The sequence below is a fragment of the Alexandromys fortis genome, unplaced genomic scaffold, assembly GCF_014885135.2.
Source record: "Alexandromys fortis isolate MF-2015 unplaced genomic scaffold, M_Fortis_MF-2015_v1.1 scaffold_6, whole genome shotgun sequence".
Taxonomy (NCBI): Eukaryota; Metazoa; Chordata; class Mammalia; order Rodentia; family Cricetidae; genus Alexandromys; species Alexandromys fortis.
The window spans coordinates 25,607,834-25,622,026 of record NW_026067902.1 but is presented as its reverse complement, the minus strand read 5'-3'; the positions used below and the strand labels follow the sequence as shown (position 1 = coordinate 25,622,026).

At 39.0% G+C, this 14,193-nt stretch overlaps 1 protein-coding gene across 14 annotated transcripts in view; it reads right to left on the bottom strand.

The window, feature by feature from the left end:
- The window catches only part of Ryr3 (ryanodine receptor 3), a 528,284-nt gene that overhangs the window by 354,531 nt on the left and 159,560 nt on the right, over positions 1-14,193 (bottom strand). For all 14 annotated transcript variants that reach the window (XR_007590437.1, XR_007590438.1, XR_007590440.1 and 11 more), the window contains exon 2: positions 10,452-10,571. Coding sequence is in view for 8 of the 14 variants with exons in the window: in XM_050134439.1 (XP_049990396.1) it covers positions 10,452-10,571 (120 nt within the window). In the remaining 6 variants the exon portion in view is untranslated. The remainder of the gene's footprint in view (positions 1-10,451; positions 10,572-14,193) is intronic.

Here is a 14,193-nt window from a genome sequence, read left to right as displayed (position 1 = left end):
AAAAAAAAAAAAAAAAAAAAAAAAAAAAAAAAAAAAAAAAAAGGAAATATTCAGACTAAAACATAAGTTAACAGATGGACAATGAGTGTGAAACAAAAAATACAACAACCTGACTTGTAAGTTACTGATTTCAGAATGAGAGGGTATGAGTATTTTAAATGTATTCAAAGCCAAAATGCTCTCCCAGTTCCAAAGCCGATGAAATAAAACAACTGAGAGAACCATGAAATTCAGAAAACATTGAGTAGGATAAATCCAGTGAAAACCATGCTCAAACACATTTTTCAAATTGCTAAAGGAAAAAAAATCAAAGATAAAGAAAGATAGTGAAATCTTGTAGAGAACAAGACTTATTAGGCATAAGAATGGTATTAAAAACGACAGCAAACTTCTCATCAGGAGCAGCAGAGAACAGAGGACCATGAACGATCATCTATAAAGCACTGGAAGAAAATAAAGTGAAGCCAGGACTTTATATCCTCAGAAAACAGCCCTTAAAAGTAAGGACAAAATGAAGAGCTTTTCTGTGGAACACAATGTGGGCGACTTTGTTTTCAGCCAACTGCAGCACGAGAAACACAGGATTCCTTCAAACTCAAGGAAAATGTTGCCAAATAGAAGTCTAGACCCAGAGAAAAGGATGAAAAGCACTGAAAATGTAATTATACTGATATAAAGACTCTTTCTTTTATTGCTTCTTTAAAAGACAACTGTCTATAAGAAGAATATAGGATATGGCATCTTATCACATGTGGAAATAACATAACTAGCAACAGCTCAAAGGACTTTTTTCAGAGACTTTTTGACAGAAGGGACACTATGACTAACTAAGGATTTATATTTTAGTTCTTAAAGGAACTACTCAAAACCTATACATAAAGATGTAGAACTAACAAGGTATCATACACCTGCAATCTTAACACTCTGATACAGGAAGAACTGGAGCTCTGCTTATTACAGTAAATGTAAATGGACTGACATGCTCTTAAAACAAGAGATTTTTTTTTTAAATGAAAAGCAAGACTGTTTATAAGGATAAATTTTAAATACTATCATATAAAGACAGAAGCATAATGGAAAAAAGTAAGGGAAAATGAAAAATGCTAATTGTAAGAACAAAAATGCTTTTAACTATATTGATTTCAATCAAAGTACTAAATGACCAAGGATAAATATGACTATTTGGTAAGAAAATTCACCAATAAACATGCAAAGATTCCATATATATATGAACTCTAATGGCTGTAATAAAAGAGACAGAACTTCTGAAAAAAGACAAAAATCACTAATTGAGGTTTTCACAGTGCTTTGCAGTAATTTAAGAACAAGATGATCAAATTCAGTATTGATATGCCATTATTTAAACAAAGGGTGAGTCAACTTGGCTTTCATAGGACACTTTGTCCAACAGCTTCAGAATACAGTTGGGTAAGTGCCCATAGGAGATTAACCAAAACAGACAATGTATTAAGCTAAAATGAGTCCTAATAAACCGCAAAGACTGAACATCTAATAAGTTTTCTGAGTACATTGGGATGAGGAAACAGTATCAATTAAAACCCGTACCCCACCAATTCATTTTGCTCTTTAAAAATGTCTTCTCTTTGAAATTCTGGTAGAATTCTATGCTGAAATCAACTGGTGTCAAGATATTTTTGCTTGTTTGTTTGGGAGACTTGTAATGACTGTTTCTATTTCCTTAGGGATTATAGGTCTATTTAAAATATCTGGTCTCGATTTAATTTTGGTAAGTGGTATCTTTCCAGAAAACTGTCCATTTCTTTTATATTTTCCAGTTTTGTAGAGTACAGGCTTTGAAGAATGCCCTAATGATTCTCTACATTTTCTCAGTGTCTGTTGTTATTTCTCCTTTTTCATTTCTGATTTTGGTGAATTGAATATTCTCTCTCTCTCTGCCTTTTGGGTTGTTCGGATAAGGGGTTGTTTATCCTGTTAATTTTGTCAAAGAACCAACTCTTGGAGTACCAATACTCCTCAGATTGTTCCATATAATAGGAACAGAAGAAACACGGGCAAATTCTTTTTATGAGGCTACAGTTACCCTGATACAGAAACCATACAAAGATGCAACAAAGAAATATAATTACAGACCAATCTCCTTCATAAATATTGATGAAAAATACTCAGTAAAATACTGGCAAAATAAATCCAAGAACACATATGCAGGAATAGTTCAACATACAAAAATTTGTCAATGTAATCCACCATATAAACAAACTGAGAAGAAAAAAACCCCACATGATCATCTCAGTGAATGTTGAAAACACCTTTGACAAAATCCAACACCCCTTTATGTTAAAGGTATTGGAGAGATCAGGGATACCAGGAATATACCAAAATATAATAAAAGCATTATACAACAATACCAAAAAATGGAAAGACTCCCATGATCTTGGATAGTTTGGATTAACACAGTAATGACAATCTTACTAAAAGCAATCTATAGATTTAATGCAATCTGCATCAAAATCCCAATACAATTCTTCACAGATCTTGAAAGAACAATACCCACATTCATATGGGAAAAACAAAAAACCCAGGATAGCCCAAACAACTCTGTAACAATAAAGGAATTTTCAGAGGTATCACCATCCTTGACTTTAAGCTCTACTATAGAGCTATAATAATAAAAATAGTTTTGTATTAGCATAAAAACAGACACATGGATTAATGGAATTGAATCAAAGACCCTAACATAAATCTATACACCTATTAACACCTGATTTTTGACAAAGAAGTAAAAAATATACAATAGAATAAAAGAAAGCATCTTCAACAAATGGTGCTGGCATAACTGGATTGCAACATATAAAAGAATGCAAATAGATCCATATCTATTGCCCCGCACAATACTCAAGTTCAAGTGGATCAAAGACCTCAACATAAACCCAGTTACACTGACCCCAAAAGAAGAGAAAGTGGGAGGTATCCCTGAACACATTGGTGCAGAAGACAACTTCCTGAATATAACATTAGTAGCACAGACACTAAAATAGAAATTAATATCTCCTGAAACTGAAATTCTTCTATAAGGCAAAGGACACTGTCACTAAGACAAATCAGCAGCCTACAGTATAGGAAAAGATCTTCACTAACCTCTCATCTGAGAGAGGGTTGATCTCGAAAATACACAAAGAACTCAAGAAGCTAGACATCAAAATACCAAATAATTCTATTTTTAAATAAAGTGGTACAGATTTGAACAGAGAATTCTCAGCAAAAATAATCTCAAATGGCCATAATACATTAAAGAATTGTTCAACATCCTTAGCTATCAGGAACATTCAAATCAAAATGACACTGAGATACCATCATATACCTGTCAAAATGGCTAAGTTAAAAAGCGCTAATGATGTCTGTATCTGTATATCCCCCTATTTAGAGAGCCTATATGAAAGAAATATGATGATATTTTTCTTTTTTATAAGATATTTTTTTATTAATTTTTATTGAGCTCTATATTTGTCTTTTTAAAGCACTTAACATAATCTCCTTTTTCCTAGAGATGTCACAGCTTCAACTTTCCTCATTGAAGGATAAAATTCTATTGTGTATATGTACCACATTTTCTTTATTCACCCATCAGCTGATAGACATCGGGAACTAGTTCCATTTCTTTGTGATCTCACAGAGTACAGCAATAAACATGGAAGTTCAATTATCTCTATGGTGAAACTTAAGAGTTCTGTGTATATATGTCCAGGATGGCGTATCTGAGTCATATGACAGCTGTATTCTTCATAATTTTAGGAACCTCTACACTGACTTTGTACCATCAGTACATAAAGATCCCTCTTTCCCACGAGACACTTACAGCTAAAAATTGAGGAGACAGGGGCAGAAAGAAGTGGTCATTTGCCCCAGCCCAAGAGCTAGTAAGCAGTGAACTAGAATTGCCAGCTGAGATCATTTGGCTCTAGTATTATGTTCACTCACCAGTGTAGAAGTTCCTTCTGTTTGTGTGTTGCTTTCATTGGTTAATGAATAAAGAAACTGCCTTGGCCTTCTTAATAGGGTGGAACTTAGATAGGTGGAGAAAACAGAACTGAATGCTGGGAAGAAGAAGGGCAGAGTCAGGGAAGCCATGGAACCTCCGCCTGAGATGGACATTGGTTAGAATCTCCAGTAAGCCACTGCCATGTGATGATACACAGATTAATGGAGATGGGTTAAACTAATATGTAAGAGTTAGCCATTAAGAAGTTAGAGCTAATGGCCAAGCAGTGTTTTAATTAATACAGTTTCTGTGTGGTTATTTCAGGAGTTAGGCAGCCGGGACAATCAAGGGGCCATCTCCTTACAACAGCTTACGATGATGCTTGGTGACATTCTTGCTTTCTGAGCTTATAGACTGGTGGAAAACAGACGATAGAACAAGTGGACTAGATAACTCAATGTGGTAGATGTTTGGAGCTCCCCTCACTCGCATACACATGCACATCTCACCATGTCTATGTCTGTATCCTAATACAGAGACACCTAACATTTTCCTCATTTCCCTTTATAGGCTTCACTTGAAGAAAATACACCATCATTTCATTTGCACTGAAAAAGTTATCAATAAAAAATTTTAACATTGTTTCATGTGCTTTTTTACAGTCTTTGCACATTAACAGGTTCTTCTTTATTGAGCGAACATACATGTTTCTAACTTTGGAATGCCAGAAATTCATAGGGCAGATGTAGAATGGCTGTAGAGGAGTATGGAGGTGTGCCCAGGTATTCTTGACATCTGGCTACAATGAGCAGAGATGCAGGTTCTTCTTTATCCTTAGATAACCTGGATCTTGATACTCTTTATTTTTTAATACTATAGAAATTAGACAATGATTTAAATTTAGAAATTTAGGATGAATAATCTTTAGGAAGTCACTGAACTCCATTTAAATTCATATACTTGCTTTCCTTTGGTGGAACAATGATTTGCAGAGTTGTAAAGATTAAGCAGTTGACATAACTTCAGTAAGTGGGATCATTTCCGCACAGGATGCCTGATTACTATTAGAAAAAAATCGAAATCTCCACTCATGAGGTACTTAAGATTACATGACAATGGAGTTTTATGAAAATACATATACTCATTTAATGTTTCATAAACTCTTAAGGCCACTGAGAATATTACAGAAACACAAGTAATAATTCAAAGACAGTATACAGCTTCAGGCTGCACCTCTGACTACAGTTTTTTCATAATTTATTTCTTAGCAGCAAATAGAAAAAATCTTTCAAAGCTAATGATTAGTAAAATGACAGAAAACAATGTTAACTTTGGCTGAGCATTGTATCTTAGTTTGCATCATCTACATAATAATCTCTTCCCAACAGCTTGGGTTTTGGGTCTTGAGAGTATATACAACTTTCCAGGAATGACTGCATTCTTTTCTGTTTTGTTCTGTTCCATTCCATTCTGTTTTATTTTTACCTCCATAAACAAGAAGTAAAAACAATACCAATAATCAAAATTATCAACATTTTTTTATTTAAAAATTAGATGCTAATGGTAAGTTTTCATTTAAATTTAAATGAAATTAAATAGTCAGTCAAGTAATGAATACTCGTCTACCAAGCAAGTGGAAGCTCTCTTATATATATTGAAAGCCCAAGTTATCAAGAGACATGCTACTGAATTCTGAGAGTGCATTGTTAAATTACTTCAATCCCACTCATTTTAGTTCTCTAACCAAAAAAATCAGTAAAATAAAGGTTCCCACATTTGGAACAAAGGTTCTCTTTTTGATAGTATTTTATTAAGGCTTGTACGATCTTGGAGCAGGTTGCTGGAGAGGTATTGCAGAAAAGGAATTAAGAGTACTAGGCAAATCTGAAAAGAGGATAGTACTTGTATAATTGTTGCCAGTGAATTGCTGTGGGGAATCTATTCTCATTCATTTGACCCCGAGGTAACCTCTAGTTATGCTCCTGCGGCAATCTGATAAAACTGGTGTGCCAGGGGAACTCCTTTTATGGAAGTGATCCCAATGGACAGACTGCATCTGGACTGTGAAGATGATCAAGATCTTATGGGAGGCCCCATCTTTGTAATTTCTCAGGTGTAGGGACTCTTGCTAGCGATGTCCATTATGTGTGTGGAGTTGCTACAAGATATATCGGCTCCTTTGATGGATCAGGCTTTAAACCACTGTAGCTCTCTCCTGCCCTGGACCTCTTCTCTTGCATCCTGAACAGTCACCCAGGGTGAGTTATGCTATTCCTTGACCTGCATTGCTACAAGGGTATCTACAGAAGAGTAGTGACTGACACTTCCAAGATGGCAGGCTGCGATTCTGGTCCTATGTCCTTCTGAGAAAAAGAGTCAAAGTGTCTTATAAGATTGAATGTTAAGCAGTATCAAAGATTATTCCTCAAGAGCCCTATGGAACCAATCTGATACAATATGACATGAAGGGTTAGAAAAAAAGTCACTAAAATCCTAGTATCAAAGAAAGCAAACTATACTTTAAAATCACAGTAAATAAAACATTTGGTATTATTGAGAAAATAAAGAGCAAACATTTCTTTTTCCGTTTTCCTGGTTTCTGCTTATGGTTCTGAGTCATCCCTGCAAGCAAGTTCCCTTTAATTCCTGGGCCTGTGCTTATTTGAAAGGGCAGCTAAGTGGCTATGCTCCTATCTGTCAATACCAGCAGATTTGGAGCCCATCACAGCAATGGCACGCAGGCATCAGCCACGAAAGCTCTCCTGGATGTTAGGTGAGTCTCACATCTGCATCATGTGCTGAGAGTCTCACTTTTGTTCCTTCTTTTCCTACCCTCTCCCTCTTTGCTCCCACGAGTTCTCTGGTTTTTCAGAACTCACACACTGAGACTATCTTTTGAATCGCCAGTCTCAGTTCTCTCTCAAGTGCTTCTTTCCCCTGGAGTTCATCTCGGTTTTATCCCTCTGAGTGTCAACTGTCTCAAAATATCCTGGGCTAGCAATCCTCAAGGGCCCTGGCTGACTCGTAGGTGGCAGATGAGAACTGTGTTTGATGTCTGCGCTTCATTCTCAGTGCCATTTTGGGGAGCACAGCCTCTCACCTCGCGGCATGACCTACATTATCTTCCAAGAACTTTAAAACAGCAGAAGTGTTTGGGAAACGAGGTGGCGGGGATAAGAGGGCCAAGTGAGTGCAAAGAAGAGGGAGAGGTGGACAGAAAGGTGTACATAGTCATATTTGATTTCAGGACAGAATGAAGTTCCTGGAAAACGGGGTCATCTCTCAGGTTGCTCTCCAGAATGGTGATAGGAAATTCTGAATGTCCACTCTCTTCTTTTCCATGAACTTGCCCTGTTTCTCCCCACCCAGAAAAACTCAGTGAGTATTTCCCTCCTATTCCCTCATGCTACAAGCATAAGACACACAATGATAGTGGAAATGTCACTGTAACAAGTGAGGCGTCCTCGCAGGAAAACAGTTCCTAGTCATTATTCATGCCCCTAGATACTGTGAATTCTGAGCCCGGATAATTATTCTAGGAAGCTAAACCAATAAAACCACATATATGATTTAAAGACACCTGTGAAGATTACTTGACATTTGATAAGAGGTTGAACTATGAAAGACAAATACATAAGGCGTGCACTGTGAGTACAGATGGCAGGACGGGCTGGAGAAGAGCTCTGACAGGAGAGGTATGCGCAATACGCTGTAGCTCGATGGTTCTCCAGTCGTTATCTCAAATATAGAACGAAATCAAGATAAGAATAGACATTTATTCACATGGGAGCTAGGGAGGGTGTTTTCTTACCTCCAAATGCATCAATGAATGATCTCGACAGTTTTCTATTCGGAGGATACAAGCATTCTTAGGGCACAAAGTGTGGTTTTCCCCACTTATCTGACTTAGGTTTGACTATTTTAAATACCATCACATGTACAGAACCAGAGAATTATGAAAATTCATAATTAAGTCAGGTTTAGTCTAAGGCTTTAACTGATTTTATAAATCCAGCGGCTAATCCACAATCTTTCTTTCTGCCACACAAAATCAGGCTGTGTGCTTCCAAAAGGGGCAACAGTGCTGAGGTGAAATGTACCCTAACCCTCATGTTTAACCCTTGGTCCAGAGCTGATCCTGGTGAAGCTCTTTGGGGAGGTGGAAGAGCCTTTAGAAGGTGGAGCCGTGCTAGATAAAGGACATTGCTGGGGCAGCTTTGGGGAGTCACAGCTTTGCCTTGGCTCTAGTTAGTGCTCTGCTTTGTGTTTATGACTGAAGAGATGACCTCTCAGCTTCCTGCTCCTGCTGCCACACCAGCTGTTTGCTGCATGCATCCCCACCATGACAGGCTCTCCCCCTCTGGAGCCTTAAGCCAACAAACCCTTCCACAAATTGCTTTCTGTCCTGGTATTTGTTATAGCAACAGAAAAGAAACTAATATAAATGCTAGTCTTGGCATTGTTTTCAACTCCAGCTACTGTTCGATGAGTTAAGTACTTCGTGTTTTGTGCATATTGTTGCTCTTGAATTTCTGTGGTTCCTCTGAATTTTGGTTATTCTCATGTTATAGGTTAAGACACTTACTTCCAATTAAGCATCTTATTGAATATGAAGTCATAATAACAATGACTGTGTTACTATAGTAGACAGGGTAAGAATGAGGTCCTGAACAAGTAGTAAACCATTTCAACTTGAGACCATCTTATAAGGTAAATAACAGTGAAACGCCTAGTAAACTGATGAGAAAACTCAACTCAGAGAGATCAGATTGGATTGACTAGTAAGTGGTAGAGACAGGATTCAAACTCTATATCCCAATCACAGCCTGTTTGCAGAACCATTGTCACATGCTCCATTGTGGAAGAATTGCTCCATCACTCATCAACACTCTTGGTACCACACCAGATTACATCCGATTTGGAAGAAGGAAAATAAAACTGCAAAGTTGAGTGATTGGTCTGTGATCACGTAACAAGCTAATGATAGACAATTATTACCCCGCCTTCTATTCTGATAATCTTCACATTATTTACAACTAGTGGGAATAAAAAAAATCTCTTAGAATATAAGCAAATGTGAGAAAGTCTCAGGGAAATCGAGTTGAAGAACTTTGAAAAGACGAAAATCCCCTTTACCTCTTTTCTCTACCATTTATCTCAATAGGACTCTGCCCTGTAGATGCTGGTCAATGTCTGTCCTCAGAAAACAGCAACCGACATGTGGAGCTGGCAGAGCGCTGATGTGAACAAGGAGCTCTGAAAGATAGACCCACTAATCCTGTGTCCCCGGTCTTCCAGAATCTGGCCAAATTTAAAGTGTGCCTGCGTTGCATATGTCCCTGTGAAAAGTGGCAAGCTGGTAGGTGGGCAATCCATTTTTTAAAATTAAAAATAGGTCCTGTAAGAAAAACTGACCTTAGGAGATATAATAACAGGTTGCGTGTTGTCTATCTCAGAGTATAGTCATTAAATCAAAATATTTTTTACTTTTATTTTTCTGTGTTGAGGCAAGGGACTCATGAATGCCATCAGAGGACGATTTGCAGGAACCGGTTCTGTCCTTCCCACCATATGAGTCCTGGGAACTGAACTCGGGTTGTCAGATCTAGTAGAAGGAACCTTTACTCCCTGACCCATCTAATCAAGTAGCGTGGTCATTTTCTAGCTGGAATGAACATCTGTAGCCAGTTAACTTTAAGTAAAGGTCATTGGCTATGCCTCGCTCACGGCCCCTGAGGCTTCCCAGAGAAGAGCCTCTGCTGCTACAGCCTGGAGGCTCACCCAGAGTCCCATGGACTGTGAACGATTTCTTCAAGCTAATCTCTAACTCCTCACCCATCTATCTGAGCTTCTCGCTTTATTGTTCTGGAGGACTCTGACCATACAGGTTTTGACAAGACTGAAACGTGCTTTCAAAATCCTGAGCATACTGGACATGCTGCGGGGAAAGCTCAGCTCAATAGACATGAGATTACATGTCTCCTTGCAGGCAAGGTATCAGAGCAAATGGCCCTCACTACTGTTGGGTCACAGCAGGCAGCTGCAACAATCTCAATTCAATCAAAACTGTGCTAACTGTAAACCACAGGCTCAAACAGCCGAGAGTCCCTGTAACTATATAATGACAGCTCAGAGTACTGAACAGGGACCCAGATTTCTAAGAATTAACAACGTCCAAGACAGCAACCTAGAAGTACCAAGAGATCCCCAACCCAGGCAGCGCTGGCAGCTCCAGGCTTCTCTGGTATTCTAGAGAACTCTGACAGATAAACACACCTCCCCTCTCTTATTTTTTATCAGCTCTGGGATCTGATGTCAGCGCTTCCTGGGCTGACGGAGGCATATTTAAATCTGCCTATTTTAAATTTACCCTTGGAAAAACAAGTGCATCATCTCAAATTTCTCCTTTGTCACCCTCTCCAAGAAATGCTTACCCTAGATGATTACATGGGAAGCCAGCAGGAGAAGGTATGGGACAGGCCCTTGATCTCACCTTGGCTTCTGAGGTGGGTTCCAAGAAGCACAGGCGATTCCCAAGGCCCTCGGCTGCCAGGCAGAACTTCCGCTGCTCCTTGTGGATGTTTGCTATGCACTGGAGTACCACTTCATCCTCCTGCCAGGAGAAGAGACACAGAGTGTAAGGGGTGGGGCAGCCTCCTACCCACCCAGAATATATCATCCCATTCCTGTGTAACATTTACACATAATTAGTTAAAGTGCATGTTTAAGTTTGGATCTATTACCCAAGATATGATACTATGTTAAAAAAAAAAAAACAATTGAAATCCAAAACACCTCTGGTCCAAGCATGTTGATTAGATAAAAGATACTTAACCTGATCATGGATGGATGAGTTCTGTATGTATATACACCATGTACTTCACTTCTCACATGTACGATCTATATGAAGATATAACTTCAAGATCTGAGTGAATTTACAAATAAGTCAAAGACATCTTTTCAAAAGTGAAGGGCACAGTAGGATGTTGTTGAAGGGAACAGAAAATACAGAAGCAGCCAGAGTGGTCAAGATGAGTGGAGAGAAAGATCATGTTGGGTTGTTGAAGAGGTAGCATGTATGGTTAATAGGGAGTGAATAAATGAAGTTCACATGCTGAAGAAGAGAGATTAAAGATGGCAAAGGCCACAGAAAGTGAATTTTACATAGAAAATTAATTTTATAGGAAAAAAAGGTTGACAGAAGTCTGGAGATCCAAACAGGAAAGAGGAGTTGAAATCCAAGCAGAAAATCGTGTCTGGATTCTCAAGCAGGACTTCCCCATATATAGCATTCACCAAAGCAACCCTCCTGAAATTCCAGATTAATATGGCACTCTTCTTGCCAATGGCTGTGCAAAGGATGCATACCTCAGTTGACAATAATATAACATTTCATGCAGAACTCTTCCTCTGGTTGAAACATTTTCCTTTCCCATCTTTCATCTCTGCACGTCCATCTGGCAGTTATGGTCTCTCTCCCATATATTTCTCTTGACTTTGGATTTCCAACGTTGGAAAGATTTTTAGGTGTAGCCAAACTAGAAGCCAGTAGAAAGTACTGGTGTGGGAGGTCCTTCTGTCTATGTGCTGCTTTTATTGGCTAATGAATAAAGCACCTGGCTTGACCTGATAGGGTAGAACAGAGCTAGGCAGGAAAGACTAAGCTGGGGAAAAGGAGGAGGAGTCAGAGAGAAGCCATGGAACCTCCGCTGAAGACAGACATGCTGAGACACCGACCTTGTGGTGATGCACAGATTAATGGAGGTGGGTTAAATTTAGATTTAAGAGTTAGCCAATAAGCAGCTAGAGCTAATGGGCCAAGGAGTGATTTAATTAATACAGTCTCTGTGTTGTTATTTCAACAGAGTAGAGCATCCATTTTGCCATTAGCTCCTTTATCTTCATCTTTCCCTCAAGTCTCCTAGGTGCTCAGTTTCTCTTAGAGAGTTGGAAAGACACATTAGATCAAGGTGAACTTTTTTACTCTGAGTCCATACTATGCAAGTTAATTGAAAAAAGAAGTCTTCCCCTGAGGAATGTGAACACGGTCACTAGCAGCAGATGTCTATAGATGGTAACCTGAGATAGGTGAGAGGCTACAGGGCAGTGTGAATAGGCACAAGCTGGAGGGGAATGTGGAGGAGACTCAGAAAGAAGAGAGTTATATTGCATCACTGAAATGTTACTGTCTATTATCAAATTGAGTCTGTCATCAATTTATGACACCGAACAGTGAAGTCAGACTTTATGATCTTCATTTTTACTGAGTGGAAAGAAAAACACTTCAGAATATCACTGCTATTTAAATATGGGCTCAGTGAAATCTCTAGAGAGAATGAAAATTTCCCCCAGGTGGCTTTTCCCTCTAGACTGTATATAAGCCAGAAGTGGTGTGATCTTTCTGAAGGACACTGGCAGCAAGGGAATAGACTCAGTTGTCAAAATGACTAAGAGGTTACTTGCATTGGGAAGAAGGGGTCATAGAAGTTAAATGCTCTGTAATATAGGAGATGGTCTTCCAAGTGCCTAATGCTTTCATGAAAAATGCTAATTACAGCCTGCACTGAAAACACAGTTAACCATCTCCTATCTACACACATTTCACTGGTATAAAACAATCCCCAAACAGGTATTTGAAAAAAGTAGGAAAGTGGTTATAGAGCAGATTTTCCATAAGCAGTAAAATTAGGCAAATCTACTCTTTCAGTCTTGGTCTTCAGGGGCTTCTTTACAATACCCCATTTCCCATTCCTTTCCACTCTAATGTATATAAACCCCTGTAATTTGACCTTGTTCTGGCTGCCTTAGGGTCTCTTGGTCCTCAGAAATTTTTCCTCCTACATACATGCCCACACACTCTTATAACACAGGATGCCAAGAAAGTAATGGATTAAAAAATCCAACCTGAATAACCATTTGGTTAAACACCCAGTTGCTGAAAAAGCAGTCTTACACCAAACCATGCCCAGGCGGGCAGTGTGGGTGACTTGCAGATGCGTGTGGGACTTCCAGCTCCTGTCATACTTCACTCCTTTCCGTTCTGTCTAGAGCCATATGCTCAGTGCTGACCTGGCTGTAGACAGCAGCTGGCGCGGCTGCCTGCACCTGCTTTTGAAGCTCCACGCAGCAGCCATTATCTGCAAAGACTTTGCACAGGCAGACATCTGGAGGCATCAAGTGCTCAGTGCTCAAACTTTTGCACCAAATTCCATTTTGAGCAATGGTATGGGCCACTTCTCTTACTAATAAAATACAGATCAGAAATCTCTCTGGTCTCCAGCCTTTCCTAATTTATCCAGTGCCTGCACTAGTCTGTACTTTTCCCTCCACTAACTTGTCTCTCTTTCGTTGTCGAGTTGTTCTTCCTCGCATCCAAATACCATCCAGGGATATCATTTATAAAGAAATCCCCCTACTTGGAGACTGCACACTTTTGCACATCTTGCTTCTAGCACCCCAGAAGGTTGTATTCTTCTCACACCCCTGATGCCAACTTCAGACCATTGCTCTCCTACTCATGTGCAAAAGCCTTTCCACTTGGGGGAACATGACTGCCACCCTCTAAAGCATCTTTGGCAACCTGCCGGCATCCTCGTCACTTCTCCCATCGTTTATCTGGCTTTTAAGGACAATCAAAAAGCCCAACAAAGATATTTGCATGAGTTCAGCATGCAGTTATTGACTCCCTTCCAATGACAAAGCATTCTGCTAGGGTACTCTGAAGATACAAAGTTTTACGAGGCAAGATCCATTAATGCTGCAATAATGGAACTGAGGGTGGAAGGTCAGCATGCGGGATTTTCCTACTTCACTTTAGCTGTCATCCCAAGTCACTTTAAAGTTTACATGCATAATGAATCTGAAGTGACACGGGGACTTAATTATTTCTACTGCGCTTTAGACAGACACTATCATAAACTTTTCTGGCCACAGTTGAGAACGATCCACTTCTCAAATCCAAAGCTAGAGAATTCCACTCTGAGAACCCAATCTTCTCTCCCTTTGTTGGTTTGTTTTGTGTATACTTTCTCGTTCTCTTCCTTCCAAGTCATGCTTAACTTGATCAAGACTGCAAATTTCTAGAAAACACCCCCAGCCAGTTATTTCATCTACCTGAGGAAAGAGAATTTTTTATAGAAAAATAACTCAGATTATGTGTCAGTATAAATTTATAGGATTTCCTAGTAATGTATTTTCAACTTTGATTTCACTGGAACAAAACTATAAATTTTCCC